Source organism: Octopus sinensis, linkage group LG3 (genome assembly GCF_006345805.1).
Source record: "Octopus sinensis linkage group LG3, ASM634580v1, whole genome shotgun sequence".
Taxonomy (NCBI): domain Eukaryota; kingdom Metazoa; phylum Mollusca; class Cephalopoda; order Octopoda; family Octopodidae; genus Octopus; species Octopus sinensis.
In genome coordinates, this window is record NC_042999.1 from 129,542,653 (window position 1) to 129,568,326 (window position 25,674).

Consider the following 25,674-nt stretch of genomic DNA (forward strand, 5'->3'; position numbering starts at 1 on the left):
TACTGTTATCTCCCTGTTACATAGGATATTTGATTGATCTTTAAATTCAGAGAACCTTACTTAACCCTCTACACATTGTATTTGATAAATATCCTCATTATTTTCTGTTCAATATACACAACTGTTCTGATGTATGATACTTTCCAGTTTGAATGCATGCTCTTAACACAGACAAATGTTAAGTGTATTTACTCTTATATAATCTGTAATATAAAACTCCTTCAATAAACATACTATATAGGTATTTCCTTTCTTCAAAGTTTCTCTGAATAAAATAATAATGGCTCATAAATTTTATACATATACAGGCGTAGACATGCCTGTGTGGTAAGAAGTTTGCTCCCCAACCACATGGTTCCAGGTTCAGTCCCACTGCATGGTACCTTGGGCAAGTGTCTTCCACTATAGCCTCAGGCCAACCAAAGCCTTGTGAATGGATTTGATAGATGGAAACTGAAAGATACCAGCATGGACAATGGACATTAAATGAAGATGATGGTGACGATAATATATATATATATATATATATATATATATATATATATATATATATATATATTCTTTTATTCTTTTATATGTTTTAGCCCTAAGACTGGGCCATGCTGGGGCACCACCAGTGTAATCACCCCATTAATGGCCAATTCTGTGGTTGGCTTCTGGTGAAGGAGTGTGCCTGACATTGCCACTGCCCACCCAAATCCTCTGTCTTGATATTAGTTCATCTGGGACCTTGGATAGCAGGAAGTCAAGTTGTTTCTTGAAAACATCTACTCCCACTCCATGAAGGTCCCTCAAATATTTTGGCAAGGCACCAAATAGATGTGGGCCTCTGAATCCCAAGCCACCATAGCACATGGTTCTCACTCTAGATGGGATAGCTGAGATGTGTGTGTAAATGTGTGTGTGTGCATCTTTGTGTCTGTTCTGCCCCACTGTGTGACAACTGGTGTTGGTATGTTTACACCCTTGTAACTTAGCAGTTTGGCAAAAGAGACTGATAGAATAAGTACTAGGCTTAAAGAAAAAAATGTAGTGAAATCAATTCATTCAACTAAAAATTCGTCAAGGTTGTGCCCCAGCATGGCTGCAATTTAATGACTGAAACAAGTAAAAGATAAAAGATACATTTTTTACATATATGTCTTCTACTTGAGAATAGAAGTGTAAATCGAGTAAAGCACCTTTGTAAATTTAGTTTTGTGACCCAGTTTTCATTTCTTGTAACTATTTCAATTCATTAACTTAGCTATTTGTAGGAAAATAATGAGCTTGTGCAATCACATTTATCCTTCCATTATATTTGAGCCATTATACTTATCTATGTTATCAAGACATGAGTGTGTAAATCACAAAACTATTGTTAGCCTCCATCTGTTGCCCTTAGTCCTTGATAGCTTCTTGTCTGTCATTTACACTCTCATACTCTCTACATCATAGCACTTAGGTCTGATATAATGAATATGAGGAATGGTATTAGATCTATCCATATTCAATTCCATCATCACTACCATCCATTACAATGCCTGTGTACTGAACAATAGTATCATTCTTTTCTGTATCCAGTAACTTTCTACCACCACTCTACTGCTTGCCAGCATCCTCTCTTCTACATGTCACTTTATAACACTCACTGCTCTCTCTGAATATTGTCCATTTCTATTGCTATCACTAGCTCTTTCTTATCATCTCCTATTATTAGTGCTATCCTCCAATCATTCACACTTTCACACATTACTTCCTACAATCACACTCCTATTCCTCTATCATCATACCTCTCCTATCATTACCTCCTACTCCATTATGCTCCCTTTAATCTTCTTTTCAACAATTGACATTCATTACCCCACCTCTGACCCTCATCACTCTGTTCTTATGTCACACTTATATTCTCTCTTCCTTCACCCCTTTGTTCTCTGTCATCACTCTTCTATCCATCTTCTCAGTCACATTTCCTTGGAATGAAAGGAAACAACACAGGGTAGAGGACTATTTAGTCTTGCCAAGTACATGACAATCTCTCTATTGCTAGAGCTACAAAATGCACCCAGTGCACTCCATATAGCAGTTGGTATTAGGAATGGCATTTGGCTATAGAAACTACATCAAAATTGAAATGCATCACATACACACACATACTCTGCAGATAAAACATTTGCATGAATACGTTCAGAGACATTTATTTTTTAGATTTGTATTATCTTCACCTGAAGAACAGCCATTTAGTTTGTTGTAAATGCTCTCAAGAAAAAAACAAAAACAAAAACAAACTCTTGTGTGAGGAATGACCGTATGAAACAATATGAAGACACAGCAGTGAACAGTTAAACTAAAAAGTAGTTGCAAAAGTTGATAGAGATGAAAGTATGGAAGGTTTAAGCAGGGTGGGGTATAACCAGGGCTGTGGATGTGGAGTTGGAAACAATTAATGGGTAGCCAGAGTCAGTAAAACTATAGCAACTCTGACTCACAATGTCTTTATTCTTTAATATAAAACAGTTGTAACATATAGGCCTACTCAAAGTACAAGTGTATGCATATGCTTTATGAGATATGTAGACCACAATCACTTAATTATATAAAGAGTCGGAATCAGAAGTGCCAATAGTAGAGGAGTCAGAATCAAAGTTCTTTGTTTTGACTCCACAGCCCAGGGTATAACAGAGATGTAGTAAGAGTATGATAGTGAAAATAAAGGAAAAACAATTAAGAAAAGAGTGTAAGCAATAGTTATTGGGTAAAAAGGCTGGAATGGCACCATTACATCACTCATTGTAACTGGAAAATAACATTTTATACCAGAGATACAAGATGTATTGATTATTTACCAAAGCAACATACAATAGATGTTAGGCATGAAAGAGATAAACAAATGTATCAAATTAAATAAATATGGCTGCAACACTTAAGATAATCAGGAAGAAACATTCAAAGCACATACATTTGGATAAATGCAAACAATAGATCTAGATATGTTTGTATTAAGTATACTTCGTAAATATCAACAAAAATATACCTGTATGTATCCATGTGCATCAAAGAGACTGTCTCACACATACAGATACAATTACATGATAGTTATGTAAAACTGTTAGATTTGAAATGTCAGTTCACTTAAAAGCAGAGAGTTTAGGTTCCCAAGAGACCTAAGCGTTCCAATTTAGGTAGCGTTTCTAATTCAGTATCTATTTAAGTGGAGGCACATATTTTTATAAATAACATTGATAACCTTTTAGAGATAAAAAAAAATCAATAAAGTAAACCCAAACTTTTATCAATAATACAGTAGAGATATATTTTCTTTCTGTTTTAGAGGACTTGGATCAGTTTGCATTAATTTTTTGAAATTGGCTTATTGAATTAACAGAGGAAATCAAATTTAAACAACAAGCTTTTTTTTACTATACAAGCAACTTTCTATGTTAAGAAAACATCCATACCAAGCACACCTGTGTAATAAGCTAAGACATTTTAATTAAAATTACACACCTTTAGTGATGAGAATAATCATTATCTAATATTATCCTGTTTTCATTTCAAAAAAGAAAAACAAATATTTACTTACCAGAGAATGATTCATACCAGCCATCATTCTACGCATGTTATTAAAGATGTCATTAATTCCAAAATAGTCTTCATTTAATCCAAATCCTACTAAATCATTTTTACAGTTAGTACGTTCACAGCTTTTAGACCTCTGTTGATTCCTAATGTGTTCTCGCCCACTGAATCCAAAATCCATCATGCGCATGTGAGTTTTGGGAAACCTTAACATAAAAAGATAATGAAGATTATACATTACAAACAATAACACATCAAATTTTTACAAAAAATGTTACCACTATTTCAATATTTGTAAAAAAATTTCCTTTGTCTAACAACATCAAATTTTTATGGTAAAAGTTTTATTTATTAATCATAATATAAAAATCTAATTAAAGACTAAAGCCTAAAGCCATGAACAGACCTAAAGAACCATTTTCCAATAAGGTCATTTCAATCTTCAATGAAGTCTCAACAACACAATGATACAATCACTGCATATATTAAGGGAACACTTATACCTGCCACCCACTAATCATAGATAATACACAAGTAAAATAATAAAAGTTGCTGCACATGATCTTTCATCTTCAACATAGTAAAAACTGCACCCCCAAAACTGGTTTTTCTCTTTAAGACCAGAAAATACTTCAGTACCCAGCAGCTGGTAATTGATTATAGAGTTCAAATGAAACCCACAATGGAATACTGCTCCCTCATCTGGGAACAGTATTTTCATGCATGTCTTAGATTGCATCCAGAAAAGAATCCACCATACCATCTTGCATAGAGTTGCTCACCAACACACTCCAGCCTTTGGGGCATAGATGTGCAGTCTCCTTACTCTTGTCTCACGCCACCTTGACTCAGACCTCACCAATTCTTATCATCCAGATTCCCTACCCCTTCAGATCATAAACAAAGGATGCACATATCGATGAGTAAGGTTTGAGGAGAAAGATTCAAAATGGTAATATGCAGAAAACTGACTTAAAGTAACTAAGAACTTGTGGGATAGAATTAGCAATTTCAGAAGAAAAATCAACTATTACATGGAAGCACGAATTTTATTAAACAAATACATATGAATACTGTACTTATTAATACTAAATTCAGAAAACAACAGAAATAGCAACCAAGTCACTCCTCAATCAAATTGCACACTACTGACTTAAAAAGGCAAGACTCATTAGATAACATAGTCCAAGTTGACCTACATGTGAATAAGACAGGATAATTTTGGTTTAAATACTTTGATTATAGATCTACTGACATATGCTAAACAATAACTGAATTCAGAAAGCATTAAAGAAGTTCACACAATCAAAAGCATAAAAGGATTTAAATATGTAGCATGCAGTAAGATGTATAAATTAATTCTATAGCTGCTAAATGACATGGAAGCTGAATGAAATCCAACTAGATCAAAATTCTCACACATATCATAAGAACAAAAATATCAAATTGGCTTCTTTTGCTTTGCAGAGCAAATTTCTAACAATCTAAAACATTTATCCAACAACAGCAATATGTATAATTCTAATTCATTACTTAAAACAAGAAAATGCTTATTAATGATGATTTAATGCAATAAGATAGCAAGGAATATCTTTGATCAACAAGACATAACATTTTAAAACATAATAGCTTGTTAACAAATGCTGAAGTGATTCTTCTAGTTACAACGCACACAATATTTTTTACAATATAATTAAATTTAACTAACCAACAATTTCGCGAAAAACCTGTTGTGCAAAATGACTTTTACAATCACACTGGAGTTTTTTTAATGACATCACAGAAGGATCATCCCTTATGACATCAGATAAAAACAACAAATCTCTTCATAAAATGACTGTTGATCATCAAGATTTTATGAATTGCTTAACTTAGAAATATGCTGTGTCTTTATTGTATAACTGTTACCTTCATAGCCTCTGTTCTTAATTTTCTGGACATATTCAATTCCTCAAACCTTTAGCAAAATTGATCTCACTCATCTTAATACAACAATATTTATAATCTTCCCTCTCCAAAACAATATTGTTCCATAACTATCTCCTAAGCTAATTTCAATATAAACAAGAATATCTTCACTCTAAACAACAAATGAAATTTTTCTTCAGTTGGTAAAACTACTTCAGAAAAGACATGATAGTTTATATCATAATCATCATCATCATCACCACTGCCACCACCATCGCTGCTGCCACCACTACCGTTTAACGTCCGTTTTCCATGCTGGCATGGGTTGGACAGTTTGAGTGGGGACTGGCAAGCCAGGAGGCTTCACCAGGCTCCAATCTGATCTGGCAATGTTTCTACAGCTGGATGTCCTTCCTAATGCCAATCACTCCAATAGTGTAGTGAGTGCTTTTTACATGCCACCAGCACAGGAGCTAGTCAGCTGGCACTGGCATCGGCCATGTTCGGATGGTGCTTTTTACGTGCCACAGGCACAGGGAGCCAGTCTGGCAGCACTGGCAATGACCCACGCATGAATGGTGCTTATTGTGTGCCACCAGTCAGGTGGCACTTGCATCGGCCATACTACAATTTCCATCTGATTGTGATTTGATTGTTGATTTTGATTTTGATTTTACTTGACTCAATAGGTCTCTTCAAGCACGGTGTGTCACCCAACAATTCAAAGGTACTTTTACTTTTTAAATGGGCTGGTTTTGTGACACTAGTACAGGCTGCAGCTGTGATCTCACTTTACTTGCCAGGTCTTCTGAATCACAGCATATCTCCAGAAGTCTCGGTCTTTCGTCATTGCTTCTGTGAGGCCCAACATTCAAAGATCATGCTTCATTACTTCATTTCACGTCTTCCTGGGTCTCCCACTTCCATGGGTTTCTTCCACTGTTAGGGAGTGACACTTCTTTATACAGCTCTCCTCATCCAAACGCAGCACCTGACCATACTAGCACAGTCGTCTCTCTTGCACACCACATCTGATCCTTCTTATGTCTAACATTTCTCTTAGGGTGCTTACACCCTGTCATGTGTGCACACTGACATTACACATCCAGCGGATCATACTAGCTTCATTTCTTTCAAGCCTACGCATGTCTTCAGTAGTCATGGCTTAAGTTTCACTGCCGTGTAGCATGGCAGTTTGTAAATATGCATCATACAATTTACCTTTCACAAAGGCCCTTTGTCACCAGTAGAAGTAGGAGCTTTCTGAACTTGGCCCAAGCTATTCTTATTCTAGTGGCAATGCTCTCTGAGCATCCACCCCCACTAGACTTGGTCACCTAGGTAGCGGAAGCTATCAACTAATTCTAGTTTCTTCCCTTGGTATGTGATAGAATCCATTTTCTGAGCATCTGCAGTATTTATTGCCTTTGTGTATCTGCCACACACAAAAGCTATCATCCCAGTTAACTTTCCTTTGATGTTGCTGCACCTATTATGCATCCAGAGCTTACACTGGGTACATCTTATGGAGTTTCTACCTACACATTTTCTACAGATCGAGGAGAGCCATCTACCTGAAGGGGTTTGTGATGTGTTCGCCTTTCTACTTACTAGGACTTTGATTTTTGCAACATTGACTCTAAGGCCCTTTTATTCTAAACCTTGCTTCCACACCTGAAATTTCTTCTCTAGTTCTGGTAGTGATTCTGCTATGACAGCAAGGTCATCAGCATAGAGGAGCTCCCAGGGGCAACCTGTCATGAATTCCACTGTTATTGCCTGGAGGACTATGATTAATAAGAGGAGGCTGAGAGCTGATCCTTGGTGGACTCCTACTTCTACCCAAAATTCTTCCCTATACTCATTGCTGACCCTTACTTTACTAATGGCATCCCTGTACAGGGCCTGTACAGCTCTTATTAACCACTCATCAATTTATATATTCTGAAGTATATACTGAACTTGATCAATATTGATTGCAAAAGTAAAATAGCCATTTTTTAATGTTTTTGTCAGCAACGGAAATAAAATGAAATATAAAGAATTATTTCATAAAACTATCTGTAGGCATAGGTATGTGGTAAGAAGCTTGCTTCCCAACCATATGGAGCCAGGTTTAGTCCCACCAAGGGTAAGTGTTTACTACTATAGCCCTGGGCTGATAAAGCCTTGTGAGTGCATTTGGTAGACAGAAACTGAAAGAAGCCCATCGTGTGTGCATGTCTTTGTGTCTATGTTTATCCCCCATCACCACTTAACAACTTGTGTTGGTGTGTTTACATCCCCAAAACATAGCAGTTCAACAAAAGAAACTGATAGAATAAGTACCAGGCTTAAAAAAAGAATATGTTGTCAAACCATGCAACTAAAAATTCTTCAAGGTGGTGCTTCAGCACAGCCTCAGAGTAATGACTGCAACAAGTAAAAGATTGTTCACAGCAGTTTAAGAAGAAAATTTTTCTTAACAGAAATTCATCCAAAGCACAATTTTTTGTAATGAGAATTATATTCTTTTACTTTCATTGGACTGTGAAGATATTAAGGCAATGGCCTCAAGGATTTAGTCAATCAGATCATTTCCAATGCATACTTCAAGACTGGTATTTATTCTATCTGTTTCTTTTTACCAAACTGTTATCAAAAGGTAAGGGACATACATAAAGATACATCCACACACATGTACACAAACAGTACATATATATGCAAACCAGGTTTTTGTCTACTGAATTCATTCATTAGTCAACTTGGAGCTGTAGTAAAACAAACTTACACAAGGTGCCATGCAATGGTACTGACCCTATTTCAACATGGTTGTGAAGCAAACTTCTTAATCATATGACTATACCTGCACCTACATTTGAAATACTGATGATAAGATATTGCATTTTAAATACTGATAATTTATTTCATTAAGTTTCTCTTTTTTAAACATTTAAAAACTAAAAACAAAACAAAATCTTATTCACTTTCTACTTCTTAATTACTTGCAGTAATTCCCATTGCATACTACCATCATTATTGCGTCTCTTCTAAAATCCTATTCTAAATGTTATGTGCAATCCTTTCTCCTAAACATTTAAATTTTACTCTTATATATGTGGTTGTTTTTGCACTTCCAAATACCATTCCTGAAACTATGATCTTTATTTCTAATATTTGAATATTATGATAGCATAGCTATAATAAAAATAGGAAGGGTTAGAATGAGAATGTCAACTGAATTCAACACAGACCAAATTGGCCAGGCATATTCTCAGATGAATGAAAAGTTTGTTTTTATTTTTGGTTACTCAATTAAGCAGAGTAAGGTTTCAATTACATACCCTAAAGCAGACAAAAATAACTCAAAATCATAACCTGCAACCTTGTGACCAAGGATTTGATCCTATTATCCACTTAGATAGATTAGTACATCATTAATGATTTTGAAAAAAAAAAAGGTCAGTGAGTCTCTAGATTTCTTTAACCCTTTAGTGTTCAGATTATTCTACCAAATGTGATGCTTGTTTATTCACATTGCATTGAATTAATCATGCATTATCTCATAACTGTGAGATTTCTGCGATGTGACTCTTTACTTTGGGAATAATATTGTAGGATAGGGTAAGAGGCTGGATCTGAGTGGTTTTGAACAAAAAGGAGGTAAAATATATAGGCCAGATATGGCCGGTTTCTATTTGGAAGTTAACTGGTACATAGAGATTATATACAGCACTGTAGACTTGTATATGTTGTAGTTGTTTAGCCCCAGATCAGCTTAGATCATGCTCAGACCTGTAATGAAAGACAGTCTAGCTGTGATATCTTGCTATTTTATTTCAGATTGTTTTCAAATGTATCCTCTTTTTAAAAATGGCAAGTTATGACTAGGAGAATATAGTAAGGTGTAAGACATATAATTTTGGCAGGGCAGCTTCAATTCCCTACATTTTCACTAGGGGTTTGTGAAAATTGTACTCTTCAATTCATTTCATTTTAATCTCTTATATGCAACTTTAATTATTTTAAAATGCTTTCAAATTATCTGTGATGAGGCACAGATAATACTTTCCTAGTCAACTCACTATTACTTCATGGCATTTATCTCTTATTCTATCCAAAGCAGCATCTAACTACTTTTATTTCAATTCAAACTTTCTTTAGAAATTTTAGGACTGTTAATATGTTTTTCTCAAACTGATTCTTCTTTACATTTTGTAATTTTGTCACCATAAATCACTACATTTTTGACAGATGCATTATATATTCTATTTTCTTAGTAAGAAAAAAAACAGGAATTTCTTAGATATTTTACATAAACTTCACACTGTAGGCATTATATAGATTATTGTTTTTTACAGCTTAAGCATTTCTTAGCTAACATTTTCCACAGATACAAAAAAAAAAAAAAATTAAGCATAATAAATTCAGCTTTGTAAATTCAGATATTTCAAATTCAAGTCTACTCTTTCAGATTTTAAATTTCTTCGGCATCTTTTAAAATTTCTTTGTCATGAAAGCTCAATAATTTCGTTTAAAAATACAAAAAAGTTTTTAAAAACCTACCTATTTAGTTCTGAACTTTAAAAACCAAGACAAAGAAATAGTAATATTGATGTAGCAGAAAAAGAGTACTGTTAGGTACTTTTTATGAAAGCATAGTACCAGGCCTTATCTTCCATCTTTTACTTGTTTCAGTCATTGGACTGTGGCCATACTAAGGCAACGCTTTGATGGGTTTAATCATGACTCTACTGTTCTATGTGACCTAAGTTTGCTTTGCCAGACAGTCTGCTTTCTCTCTATATATATATATCTTTATATAGAGTGGTTTGCTTTATTGTAGGAAATACCTGTACAAACCTTTTACTAACCTGTTTCTTTCTTTCAATCTGAATATTTTCATCTACTTATCATTGTGCTAGCATTAGCTTTTATTCAAATTACTTCCAGTTTCTATTCAAATGTATCTAAAGAGCAAAAATGCTCTCACAAAACATTATTTATATTATTATGCCTCTATGGTCTATAATGGGAATGATTTAGTAAATTTTAGTACATAGGACTACATCCTTATCATATCAAAGAAAATAACAGATAGTTAGACTTGAACCCAATATCCCTATGAACTTATACACTGACGTGTAGATTCTAACATATATAAATATTCAACCTCTCTATTGTTGATACCACAAGTAAGCATGCCCAAAGCACTCTGTAAACACTCCTATTGGCAATAGGAAGGGTATATTGCTATACAAGTCAAAGAAAATATATAAGCACCATGTGCAATAGCTCTCAGTAAGAAATGATTTGAACTATGTTCAACCCATGAAGAGCATGAAAAGCAAATATAGGATAATGATGATGATAATGATGACAATGTTGTCTATAATAGATTATTTCCTTATTTTGTTCCATAGTTAAGATAGCATTTGTTTGAAGTATTACACATATGTGTTGTAGGAGAATAATAATATGAATTAACTGGGATAAATTCTATATAAATCAAAACTTCACCGAGCATTAATCACACACTAGAATGATGAACAGAGCAAGGATGCAGTTTCACAGAATAAAGGAACAAGTTGCAATTCCATTTCTTACACATGCACATGCACAAGCACGCACGCACACACACACACACACACACACACAAAGCAGTGGTGCAGAATAACACTATTTGTTCCGTGAAATAATAGATAAAAGAAATAAAGGCTGAAAACCAAGCCATACAAAAGGTATTGTTAGAAACATATGGACATAAAATTGACAGGCTGTTAACACCAAAATCAAACAGCTAACAATCATTTTGCTTGAAAGGGTTTCCACCAAGGAGAGGCCATATAATGGATGAAAGAAGATGAGAAGTTGGATAAAAAGGAGTAGTCGAAGTGGGGGGGGGACTATACATGATTTATAAACATGAAAGAACTGAAGTTTTATGATTCATGATAATGACTGAGAATAACATATGGTCAAATATGCAAAAGATATAAATCCTTTATATTGCAAGTGAAAATGCTGCATGTTAGCAGTTATCAAAATGAAGAATAGCCAAGAAAAATGTGTTTTATCTTGGAACAGGAGTCCTGACACTAAAGGAGAAAATAGCCTTATAGTACTCAAAAAGATCTATCCACCATAACAGAAGTGTTAAGACCACTCCCCCTGCTGAAGAGGATTGACCTGCAAGAGTCCTGTGCTGGTGCCACATAAACAGCACTTGTACTGGTACTATGTAAAATCACTTGTGCAGTGCTATGTTAAAAGCACCCAACACATTGTTGACGTTATTAGAAAGGGCATCAAGCCATAGAAATCAAGTCAAATCAGCTCTGGTCAAACCATCTAACCCATGCCAGCATGGGAAATGGATACTAAAGGATGGTAATGATAATGATGACAATGATGAAAAGAAAAGAACCAGATAAAACAATAATACACATAAACTGATTACACTGTTTTCTAACACAGACACATAATCATACACTTTGAAGAAAAATGCTATGGATTAAATTAACTCTCATACTTGACTGGCACTTAGGATGAAAGACAAAGCCATATTTTACAGGATCTGAAGTCAATGTGTAAACGGATGTAATCAAATGTTGAAAGGCATTTTATCCAGTGACTAGCAATTTTATCATCCACTGCTTTCATCTAATCTATAACTATGACATTGAGAAGGTTCATCAGTATGATGCAAATGAAAGATAGGATGCATCACCAAGAAGACCCAGTACTTGTGTCTAACGATTGGATTTACAGCAAAAGAAGCTTGAATACTTGAGCCTACAAGAGAGCCTCAATGTGGCCACTCAACATGCTAGGAAAACAGACAATTCATCTTAAAATTATACAATATCATCTTAAATAGGTATCATAATAATAATTTACATCTGTCTTTCATGCTGCCATCTGTGTGTGTGTTTATATTTGCACTCTAGAAAGTTGCTCACTACAAGCAGTGTCATTGTCACTTCTGTCAATTAATCCCCAGCTTGCTTTACATTTCTGAAGATGTGTGAAATATGAGATTCTTTACTTGAAAAGCAAATAAGGGTTAGTGACAAGAAGGGCATTCTACTGTAAAACCTTGCCAGCAAGTCTAACCCATGCTGACTAGGGAAAACAAACATAAAACCAACATACCATGTATGCATTCATATGTAAGGAATATTGGTGCAACATTCCATCAAGCATCACAGGTAGTTGTTGTGGACAAAAAAAAAACCCAATAAAATGTATAGTTTTAGAGGTCAGCTGTCCTGCAGATGTGAATACTTCTTCCAAAAATCAATGAAAAAGTGTATATTTGTGAACAAAGATTTCTCTTCAGATTATACATTCTATAATTATTGGTGCTCTTGGCTAAGTAAATGTCTAAGTTGCAATCTAAAAAAGTTTGGATTTTTAGTCAAAGAAAGTCATCATATGCAATTTGTATGTGGAACAATAAATATATGCAAAATTTTTCTAAAGTTCAACATGTAATTCTTTATCACTGTTGTTATCCAAATTTAGTGATGGTGCTTTGTTAAAAAAGAAAGCTAAGAAATAACACACACACACATACACACAAGCATGCACATAGATTAATTGGTATGAGAGACTGTTCATTGAATTTACAGTGAATACCATCTCCAACATAAAAGCCACAATTATTAACTTTAATAAATAATGGCTGTTCTTTTGATCACATTGATTGAAGAAACCTTTAATTCAAGATCATAGTAATATTAATCTCAAACTTGAATTCACTATGCAGAGAATCACTAATAACATCAGAAGGATACATCAACAACATTGGAAGAAAGACCAAATCATAAGAATCTTATTCGTTGTAGTTATAGAAGAAATCAGAACTATAAGTGCATTTTTCTTTGAGGTATGAACTCAATAATAATTTATGTAATTGCTATAAAATGATAAAAATGGGGAAAAAAATCCTACTGTAGGCTACATGAATAGAATGAAAATATACTCAGAGCTAATTTTATGACACACATAAAAAAAAAACAAATACCAACAAACAACATGCTTAATGTGAGAGGCAAGTTGATTGTGATTCTATTCACAAAAATGAGAATAAAGCACAAATGACAGTAAACAAACATGGTTCATGAACACATATGCTGATGCTAGTAACAACAGTAAGACTGACCATCTATTCATATCTAGCTGCTAATGTCAATAGTAGCAGCCACAATAATACATGTATCATGAATTAAAAGAGTCTAAAATACAGATAACTGAAATATCTTTCCAATAAAACGTTTCAAGACAAGGTTATTTTATTTTAAATCCCTGCTACAAGACAGTACATATTTGACTTACTGAGTTGATGTTAACAGAGATCAATAATATTGGGATTGAATTGTTTTAACAGAGTGATGAATCATCTCACTGTAAAATAAACATTTATTTATATTCCTGTTTTATTATAACTGTTATACAGTACCTTGAATAAACTATAGAAGTAAACAAAGCAAAGCAATTTGAAAAATGACATCACGGAACTGGAAAATGGGAAAAATAGGTTGTTGATCTTTTAGAAGACTATCAGTTATGTGGTGACACTTATCAAATGCAGACAATTAGTTATAATTCTTAACAACAACAAAAGAAAAAAAATTGAAAAAAAATATATGTATGAAGACAAGAACAAAAGAACACTTGAATATAAATTTATCACTTAATTGATGTTAGAAGATATAAGCAGGAAAATCTGGCATTAGAGGAGAGTAGGTGAAATGAAAATTAGTAACAAGAAATTCGGTTGAAACATTTAGGTTATTAAGAATGAAATGTTTAATTTTCTTATGCACCAAGTTAGACAGTTGTTAACTTTGTTTTATCCTGACAGTTTTTTTTTGTTTTACAACATTGAAGAGTTATATCATCACCTTTCAAATTGCAATTCATGGTGTCTGATTATATTGTGAGTTTTCTCTTGTAAATCATGGATAGATAAAAAATTTGTGTTGTTTATGAATGCATCCCAGACAGATCAAAACGTCAATGAGGTATTTGGTGAAGATGTGGCAAATGACCACACTGTACATCAATGGTTTGAGCAGTTCCAGTCTGGGTAGACCTGAGACCAAGGTGGATAATGATGAGCTGGAAACTAGAGTGGAACCGGATATATCTCAAACTACACATGAGTTAGCAGCAAGGTTTGATGTTTCAATTCCAACTGTATTGCATCATCTGAAACAAATTGGCAAGATAAAGAAGCTGGACATGTGGGTACAATACAAACTGAACGGGCATCAAATGACATGTTGTCTTGAAACTTGCTGTTCATTGCAATCATGGCATAAAAGCGAACCATTTATGCATTGTATTGTTAAGTGTAATGAAAAATGGATTATTTTCAACAATAGCAAGCATTCTGCATGGTGGGTTGGATAGAGACAAAGTGCCAAAGCACAATCCAAAAAAGAATATTCACCAAAAAAAGCTAATGATGTCTGTTTGGTAGTTTAGCGCTGGTGTCATCTACTACAGCTTCATGGGACATGGTAAGTCAATTACAATAGATGTATACATCAACCAAGTGGAAGAAATGATGAGTGAACTTGCAATTAAACAACCGAGATTGGTCAACAGAGACAGGCCAGTTCTCTGGTAAGACAGTGCTCAACCACATGTTGCAAAAAGAATGCTACTCAACTTACAGGAACTGAACTTAGAAGTACTCTGTCATCCACCATATTCACCAGATCTTGCACCAACTGACTATCACATTTTCCAAGCAATAGACAACTTTTTGCAAGGAAAAGACTTCTAATCTGAAGAAGATGCAAAAACAGCCTTTTGTGATTCTATCACCTCTTGCACTCCAGAACTATTCACTGCCAGCATAAATAAGCATAAATGGCAAAATTGTGTTGATAATTTAGGTGTATAGTTTGATTAACCACATTGCTTTTTGTTGAGATAAGTAAAATAAACTTTCAGTTCAAAATTGGACATTTCACTCTTAATGACCTGATAATTTGTTGTCAAGGAAGAAATGAAGGAAGAATTAATAAAAATTCCAAATGCTCCTTCTCATGAAAATTTGGATTCATTCTAGATAAAAACCAGTAGTGATATAAAGAAGTGTAACCAAAATGCAGTGTGGCTTGAAGGAATATGGAAGAAGTGTCAATGGTAATATCCTTGAGACTGTGATATAAAATCTTCAGCAAAAGTAAGCAGCAGAAAGAGACTTGATTATTGGACATTGATATAAAAAAGAAAACTCTAACCTTCTAGTGGGTGGGTATTTCATTGACCATTATTTTTCAAGCTCTCAATGGTGATGTAAATATATAAAGCTGGCAGAGATTTGCATAAGCAAATCTACAAAATATGCTATTCACATGGGGAACTTAATATAACACACACACAGCCTATCTGCTATTCCTTCAGGATTACTGTGACAATAACAATATCATTATGTCTGAATAAACAACAGCGAAGAAAGATGGCTCTGAATGTGTTGAGCAGCTTCTAATCAATAAATGTATGAGAGGTGCAGCATAATAGGAAGAATTTTGTTATAGCCTGACTTAATTACAAGAAAGCATTCAATTCTATTTTAATTATGGATGCTACAGACACTTTGACTTGCTTAAGTTCCAGAGATCATAATCAAGACCATAGACAACCTGGTTGAAATCAAACATATTGTCTCTGATAGAATAAAGTATAAGAGGAATGTATTTTAAAGAAACATCATGTCTCTGATAACGCTTAAAATTGCAGTGAATCCCTTATTCTTTTTGTTGAGGTAATGTGAAGGACATGATTGGCTCACCAGAGGACAGAAACACAAAACTAACACAAGATCGTTTGTAAATGACCTGAAAGTATATGCCAAAAATATGAATGGTATGAACAGGAGTTTTGACCTGGGTATGGCTTTTGCAAACAATATAGGGACAGAGTTTGGCCAGGATGAGTGTTTCTTCATAACTGTAAACAGGAACTTCTAATAAGAAATGTGCAACAAGTGGGGAAGGCACCTCCAAAGCTTTCTGTAGACAATAAATTACTAGCCCACAATGTGCTTACTGCACTAATACTCATATCAACATTTGGGTTACTCAACTGGACACCAGAAGAGATCCAGGTGATTATATCAAAACTCAAAAAAGCCAGAAACTTTTACATCAACAACTATTAACAGCCTCTACCCCAAAACGAAATTTTCATATCAATAAATATCTATTGACCACCTCTACTCAAAACAAAAACATGGAAGTAGATGTTTAACACAGTCAAACAGCCTTTGAATACCACAGCATATACTTTTCGACAGCTTTTGCTAACCAGATTAAAACATTTTTTGAATATCACAGCATTTTACCTTTGATAGCATCTACTTATCATCAAACACTGAAGTATATTAATGGATTAAGTTTACATGTATGAAAATTAAAACAGAGCCTCACAAAGTATTCTTAACTGGTGGCAAGAGATACACAACCATCAATGTTACCCAGCTTTACTGGAGCAAACAGATCATTTGCAGTTTTATGTCAGATTATTTTAGAGAGATAGTAACAGTTAACAAGAACAGTTTATTAAAAGTCAACAACTGGTATATTAGTCCTCACTTTGAAGAGAGTGCTTTCGCAATCCAGAAACTAGAAATAGCAACAAAATACTTGATGCATAAAAGGGATATGGATACACAAAGCATTTACATGTGACAACAGATTCAGATTGTAGAATTAACACCAAAGATGTAACCTATATCATAAGTAGTTTCTCAAAATTGTTATCACCACACAACCTATGAGACATGATGTACTGACCATCACACTAAACAAGGCAATCTGTGGAAAGGATAGTCCTGAATATAAAAATATGTTATAATGATGTGATGGACACACACATAAGAAAGAATACTGGTGAAATGTTCTTGTCAAAACCCATGTAAAAAGGACTTCAGATATGAATCTGGGACAGAGAAAACAAAGTGTAGACAAAGGCAGATATCAACTGTCCAATAGATAGTAACAATGTTAGGGATAAAAGAAAATGGACTATTTATACTGAACTAATATGAAGTTTGCAGATACTACACCAGACTATAGCTTTACATTTATACCAATGATTATTAGTGTACTTGGTTAGTAGAACTAATTTTGAAAAGCTGGCCCATACAAAGCCAAAAAGGATACAGTTAATTAAGAAATTACAATTGAAAGAGCTGTTAAAATATGCAAGACGTCAATAGTATGCATACAGTTCATAGATACAAAGGGATGCATGTACATGTACATACACATATACATGTAGAGCAGTCATAGCAGAATTATAGAGCCCAGGGAAAAGCAATGTACTGGGGCCTATATAATTTATATACTGATGAAAGCAACAGCATCGATTAGCATTGTTCCTTAGACCAGTGTGAACACGCCTTAAGATGGCACTGCATACATGCATTCCTGCAAGCATATATGCATGCATACTTACATGCATATCAAATTGATGATGATAAAATTTCAATAAGTGCTTGTTACTGGGTTGGAAACAGGCTTTTTCTCTACTGGTAAGAAAATTTTTTACGTAAAAGCAAAACATATTTACATAAAAAAAAAATTAATAAAAACACTTTTTTTCCCTTTTGACATATGAATCTTCTATTTTCTATTTGTAGTGTTTCAGAAAATAATCAATATTCAACTCCTTTTAGACCCATTTTTTATTTCCTGTATGGCAACCATTCAAAATAAATTTCTGTAATCTCAATTTTCTTCTTCCTAATATTGAATTATCTGTTACCAAAGAATATGTTGAATGAAATGTATGAATTCCTACTTCAAACTATATCTTTTACTCTACGATATATTTGAAAATATTCTCAGCATTTCTTTTCTTGATATATCTGCCGTTGTAATATTTTATCTAGACATTGTTGGGGACATGTGAATAAACATCACGTAATATTTTGCATCACCGGCGAGCTGGCAGAATCGTTAGCACGCCGGGCGAAATGCTCAGCGGTATTTCGTCTGCCGTTACGTTCTGAGTTCAAATTCCGCCGAGATCGACTTCGCCTTTCATCCTTTCGGGGTCGATTAAATAAGTACCAGTTACGCACTGGAGTCGATATAATCGACTTAATCCGTTTGTCTGTCCTTGTTTGTCCTCTGTGTTTAGCCCCTTGTGGGTAGTAAAGAAATAGTTATTTCTTCTGCCGTTACGTTCCGAGTTCAAATTCCACCGAGGTCGACTTTGCCTTTCATCCTTTCGGAATTGATTAAATAAGCACCTGTTACGCACTGGAGTCGACTTAATCCTTTTGTCCTTGATTATCCTCTCTATTTTAGCGCCCTGTGGGCAATAAAGAAATAAATATTTTGCATCAGCCATGTACGAAAGAAGTATTTGAGATGCAAGTGTAGTTATCAGTATCAACGCAAAGGGGTATTCGAGTGGCAGAATCGGTAGAGTAGCAGACAAAATGTTTTGCGGTGTTTTCTTGCGTCCCCTCTCATCCTGAGCTCGAATCTTGCCGAGAGTGGCTTTGTCTTTTCGTTCAGTAAGGATCGATGTATAGAATTTAGTCACGTAGTAGAATTGATATTATCGACTATACTTCTCTTATATAGAAAAAGAAATGTGGCCTTGTACCTATGTAAGAGATCAATATTCGACCTAACGTGTCATGCATGTGCAGATATTGACAAATCAGCCTGTAAAACATTTAGTCTTTTTTTTTATTCACATAATTTTAATTAATTTAAATCTAAATTTTATTTCATAAGAAATGTGTGAATGCTTTCTCAACTCCCTTTTAGACTCCAACTAAGCCGATGATTATAAAATACTGATTTCAAATTTTGGCAGAAGGCCATCAAGTCAGGGGGACGGAGTAAGTTGATTACATCGATCTCAATGCACAACTGGTACTTATTTTATCGACTCTAAAAGGATGAAAGACGAAATAGACCACGACAGAATTTGAACTTAAATCGTAAAGATGGGCAAAATGCCGCTTAACATTTTACCCGTCAGCTCGCCGCCTTAAATGATTATAAAATATTGACGATTACACTGTATTGTCGCTTTCTCATAAAATATTGCTATATAATTAAATAGCCGATATAAATGTTGTTGAGTTGATTTCTCCAGTCACGCTTTACACCATACAGAGAGTCAGCGTAAACGATATTTAGAGTTTAACATAGTGCAAATTTTGACTTTGGGGAACCAAACATAAGTCTGCCCCCTTCTTTCTATAGTATTGCTGTATTTTGATCACATTTCTTCCTATTGATATATGTTCCATAGATTCATACCTTAAATAGCCAAAGAAGACTTTGTATAGGGAATCTTAGCTGAATCTATGATAATAATAGCATGTTTCCTGCTGTCTTGTCATCGGCAATGTTTGCATATTTAGGTATGAGAGGATTTATACAAATGAGATATTTTAAAAGATTTAATTTTATTTAAAGTAACAAATATTTTTCTTTCGTTAAGTACTATTCATTTCACTATTTTGTATAAATACCAAGACCTTTGATAAAAATTTAAATTATAATTATTGTAAGGATGTCGTATTTCCTGATATACCTATAGTGGAAAGAGTATTTTTCCAGAGTTACTATGTTTTAATATGCCAAACAATTGGACAATGTTGAAAATCTAAATTAGAAATTTCTTCTTTAGATAAAAAAAAATTTGTTTTAAAGCCATAGTCACTTTCGAAATATCCTCCTACCAACATGGTCATCCTATGAGGTGTAACTGTTTAATAACATTTAAAATCATTAAATAGTAATGATCTTTAGGAAACAGAAAACAGAATTACAATTCAACACTTCTACACGTAGAGAAGTCACAATAATGAAAAAAAATCATCAAAATTATGTTATTATGGTAAATTCTACTAAATCAAATGTTAGGAGAGCTATGTTTTTCTGACTTCGAATGTGGAAAGCATCACATTGGGTTAAGTTAAGTTGTTAATTTTTTGGCTCAAAAAGCAAAAAGCAAGGCCATGTAGTTATGTACAGGGGTGTTCATGCAAAGAGTTCAGGCCAAAGATCTTTATTCTCTTATAGGATTTTTACCTTTTGATAAAGAGAATAATAGCAATAAATGATAAAAAGTTTGTAGAAATGCAAGTTTTCCACATAGTCTGTAACAATACGGTTAAAGAGATACACAAATTCACCACATGTAACAGAAATTTTGTTTACAGCCTTTCTACTCAATTTCTTCTAAATTTTATGGAGCATTACGACGACCTGCTCTGCGTAGTTCTGAGCTGATGGGAAAAAAGACAACTATTTTCCTAGATAGGATTTTAGTCAATGGCAGACGCTCTAATATATTTTCCCAACATCTTTGAAATTTAAATACAAAAAAACATTAACTAGCCCACCTCAGTATTAAGTTACCATCGCCCTTTACCTCTCTCAAGGATTCTACTCTAGTGGTCGATTCGAAACCTTCCCGCAAGATCACCACCATCATCATCGTTTAACGTCCGCTTTCCATACTGGCATAGTTTGGACGGTTTGACAGGAGCTGGTCAGGCAGAAGACTGCACCAGACTTCTGTGTCTGTTTTGGCATGGGTTTTACGGCTGGATGCCCTTCCTAACATCAACCAACCCGCAGAAGAAAAATATATATGCATGAAAATAAGTTATTTCCTGCAAACTCTAATTTGCATGTCATTTAAACTTAGAACATTTACAAAATAACAAGTTTATAATTTTATTGTGCCTTATAAATTGATGGTTAGCAGATTATTAGAAGGAAGAGTGAAGAAATTCAGATATAGACGTGTAATCGTCTGATAAATCATTCCAATACACCTCCTTAGAAATCTATCGATGAATTAATTTAACTAGTAGAATCCTGTTTAATGTCTAATAAGATCAGTCTTGCTTAAGGGCTTAATTATAAGATACAGGAACGTTTACTACTTGTTTTGGTGATAATACTGAATCGAATTGATCAGCTTAGCAAGAAGAAAAACAAAGAGCTTATCACTATCAATCACACAGTTTTAATTTTAATGTTGTCGTCTCTGAGATGTTAGTTAACTTTGAAGATCTATTGCAGACTGCAACAATGAAAGAAATCGATAATTTTCCTTTTTGATGGAACAATTAAAAGCCTTATTACAAAGAACTGTGTGCGCCAGAAGCATGTTTATTTACTGGTACCATGAGAAAAATGATTAAGAACAACTGTATAGATCAGTAGAGGATGAATAAACAGACTGACATTTTTTTCTTCTACAAATAAATAGACTGAGAACATTAAACAATGAGACAAAGGTGGAATTCACTTCTACTGAAAAGTAAACTTTTATAGAAAAATATATAAAACAGGCATGGGCAACCTTTCTTAAGGAAGTGGCCTGCATGGAACATGGCTCATTATCTGGTGAGCCGCACTACTGAAAAATTCATAGAAATTTTCCATTGGATGTGTCATTCAGAAAGTCACACGACCTGTGGGCTGCCCATGAACTTCTGTAAATGATACGTACATGCTGTAGTCTTGTAAACGTGTTTCTCTAATACTTTTAGGGAGATAACCATGTGACTGTTTTGTGCAGCCCCGCGGCACACATCAAAGATCAATATTATCCAATGTGCCGTTTTTAAGGTCGTAGGGTGTGATTTGAAGGGCACGAGAATTTGGCTGCTATTTCTAGCATGTAGGGTAACCACATTCAGACTAACTGGTTATGAATGCTTCTATCTATATTAAGGGCCTAACGCATTTTCTGCTAACTCGTCGATATGATCCACCCTAGAAAAAAATCTATAATACACTTAGCTGTTTGAGATAAGAATTACACAATAGAAAAGAATTTAACAGAGAAAAAGAGAGAGCTAGAAAAAAATTCAAAACAGAAAATCAATATTTTTTGTAAAGAATATTATTTGTAATAAACCCTAATGTTTAAACTGGACCTTATTTCATCGACTTTGGGGGAGGGATGAAGCCTAAAGTGAGATTTGAACTCAGAATTTGAATGCCTCGAACTACAAGATAATTATATCAACTTCACCATCTCAGTCGTTGGTATAAATGTATAACTAGGCAAAAAGATTCACTGTATTAAGGAAGGGGTATCGATTTATAACATTTAAATAAAGCCTTCACAATGCGTAAACAGCAACAGCAAGCTGTAACGAATTTGAGAACATGTATCTATAACAAAGACAAGTCAAATAATGATGTTAAGACAACACATTCACGAGTTTAGTAGCAAAACTAGAAATTCAAATTTGATTTTTTTTTCTTGGCAAGGATGTTAATGAATGAAATAGTAATTTAGTAACATCCACTGGAATTACTTAAACATTTATTGTGACCTGCAGTATTTTCTGTCCCTTGAAGCAATATCGACCTAAGCTTTTCTGTCCCCCGAAAGCTATATGTATCTGAAGCTAAATTGATTCATGCCTTTCTCGAAAGGGCTTGGTAGGAACACTATAGCCTGACAATAACAATAACACACTGCAACAAAATATCAATAAAACCACTAGAAAATGGAGTAGAAGATAAATAGGACAAATCGAAAAAGGGTTCTTCTTAAGGCTAACTCTTCACTCAGGATTGACGGTAAAACCTCGAGAAAATCTAATTTCTCTCTATTTTATGTAAGTAAATAATAAATATTAGAATATTGAATTTTTTTTTAGAAGAGTACACAGCACTTCGGGCTAATTGAAAGAATAACAAACCAAAATAACAAGAAACAATCTTAACTGTTTTCCTACATTTATCGATTTTGAGTGCCACGAAGGAATATGTTGTTGGCACACATCTCAGTACAGTTGTCTAGCTAAGTGGTGTATACTGACATTGCACATCTGAAAGTTGTTCTGTGAATATATGGATCCAGATTAAAGAATCACCATTAAAATGAACAGCCAGTAAAAGAGTAACTACTTGGCCACGCGACCTATTAGAAATAACAGTTAAAACTCTCTCCAATAGATATAGACACACGCACACTGAACTAAAAGAGTTGAGACGGTCACGACTGAAACGTCTTTGACCATATGTCTGCTCCCGAAGGCAACGGACATAACGGCTTCTTTCACACAGACACACACACATATATATATATATCCAAAAAATTAACATTCAAATATTACTTGGTCGAAATATCTAGGTTAGATAGTCAGTCACTGAGTTTAAACCAGAAACGTGTTGTTTTGAAATATGTAACAAATTATTGTAGCCAGATGGGATAGGCGAAAAAAGAGGAAGTACACATACAACAACGTTTTCTTTAATATGTGACCGGAATAAAGGTGTAATGTTCGTGGGTATATAAAGGAATGAAGAGTCAAGATCTTCAACAAATTCTCCAGTCTTCAAAATAAAAATACAACGTCCATATTTAAAGACATAGCTAGATGAGCCTACGAGGTTGTTCAACATACTAGAAATAGCAGTTAAATCTCCCTCAAATCATATTCTACCGTCTTAAGAAGAAAGAAAGAAAGGGACACATTTAATGTGGTCCTGCAGACGGGTCGGTACAAGACAGGAACATATTTGATTATATCAATTCGATTAGAGCTGGGCTGATTTGGGGCTAAACAACAACACGAAACACAGGCAAGCAACGGCTACAGTCCTTGTCAGGTTTACTCAACAAATGACCATATACCACAGAAACCGAAATAAAAGTACACACGTCTCAATATAGCGACATTATTACATATGCAATTAATCAATGGATGATGATGATGATATGCAATAATAGGTTTTCATTGAGACATTCTGCGAATTGAAATATGCAGTGCAAGAAATGCCTTCACACATTGTTCAGTCACCTCATAAACACATTCAATAGCACATTCTTCGTGAATAACCCCTCTACATGTAAACAGCATAATAAACAGATCATTTGACTTGTACACACTTATAAAGATTAGATCACAAATAATAACTAAGGCATTTTCAAAGACATGCCTTCACATAGACAAATAAGTAAAGAAGGTCAGTTAAAACATAGCGTCGATTGAGACAGACAAACAGATAGATAGATAGATAGATAGATAGATAGATAGATAGATAGATAGATAGATAGATAGATAGATATAGACAGATAGATAGATAGATAGATAGATAGATAGATAGATAGATAGACAGACAGACATGTATTTGGTCAACATACACTGTGAGTGTACGTGTAAATAGAGAGACACAGATTATGTATATTTAGGTTATAAACCCACACCAACTAATGTGTATTATTTGGTCACATACATAGAATAATGAATGTTTACTTAGTAACAACACACATCAATTTGTAATGATTATTCAGCAGCACAAGTTTCTCTACTAACGCTACGCTTATCGATGTGTATTTATGTACATATATATATATATATATATATATATATATATATATATAATATATATATATATATATATATATATATATAGAGAGAGAGAGAGAGAGAGAGAGAGAGAGAGAGAGATAGATAGATATGGATATTTGTATTAGTATTATTGTGCTAATCTAGGCAATTGATCGTTGCGTAAGTCCTAAGTGAAAACTTACCCAAAAAATTCATCATCTTGAAATTCCTGAAGAATGGAACGTCCAAACATTTTGACAAATTATTGTATTATGGAACCCTTTTCTTCCTTTGGTTAAAAAATATTATCCGTTCAGTTATTTAGAAATTAACCTTTCAGAGAAGCTTATTGTTATTACCAGTATTATTTACTGAAAATAGTTGAATGTTTTTTGTTTCTTTAGTTGTCTCTGAATGGACAATAACAAATAACAGTGACAACCACAATTGATGATCAAGCAAGCAGTAGGAGAAATGAAACCAAACTGTTGACTTTGAAACGACGATGTCGTCTGCATGCAAGTGCTAGGACCTGCTGATTATAGTTTCTAGCGAAACACTAAAGAACGCCCACAAACAACACGTGTGTGTATGTATGCATGTATGTGTTTGCGTGGCTGATGTCAGAGGAAGAGAGAGGAGGCGGAGGAGGAGAAGAAGGAGAGAGAGTGGAATACAAAGAAAATAACGACGATAGAAAGAAGAGTACGGAAGAAAGAAAAGGAAAATGAGAGAAGAGAGAGAGGAGGAGGAGGAAGAGAAGAAGAGAGAGTGGAACACAAAGAAAAAAGAGAGAAAAGAAAATAACGACGATAGAAAGAAGAGTGCGGAAGAAAGAAAAAGAAAATGAGAGAAGAGAGAGAGAG

The 25,674-nt window shown here is 34.2% G+C and overlaps 1 protein-coding gene across 7 annotated transcripts in view; it reads right to left on the minus strand.

The window, feature by feature from the left end:
- LOC115209122 (myeloid leukemia factor 1) overlaps nucleotides 1-25,674 on the minus strand; it is an 81,812-nt gene that overhangs the window by 20,140 nt on the left and 35,998 nt on the right. For 4 of the 7 annotated variants that reach the window (XM_036501314.1, XM_036501313.1, XM_029777262.2 and 1 more), the window contains one exon: nucleotides 3,563-3,764. In XM_036501314.1, the coding sequence (XP_036357207.1) occupies nucleotides 3,563-3,748 (186 nt within the window). In that variant the 5' untranslated portion in view covers nucleotides 3,749-3,764. Of the gene's footprint in view, nucleotides 1-3,562; nucleotides 3,765-5,266; nucleotides 5,358-25,011; nucleotides 25,335-25,674 lie in introns of those variants that run through there. The other 3 variants (XM_029777261.2, XM_029777260.2, XM_036501315.1) reach the window with 3 other exon arrangements.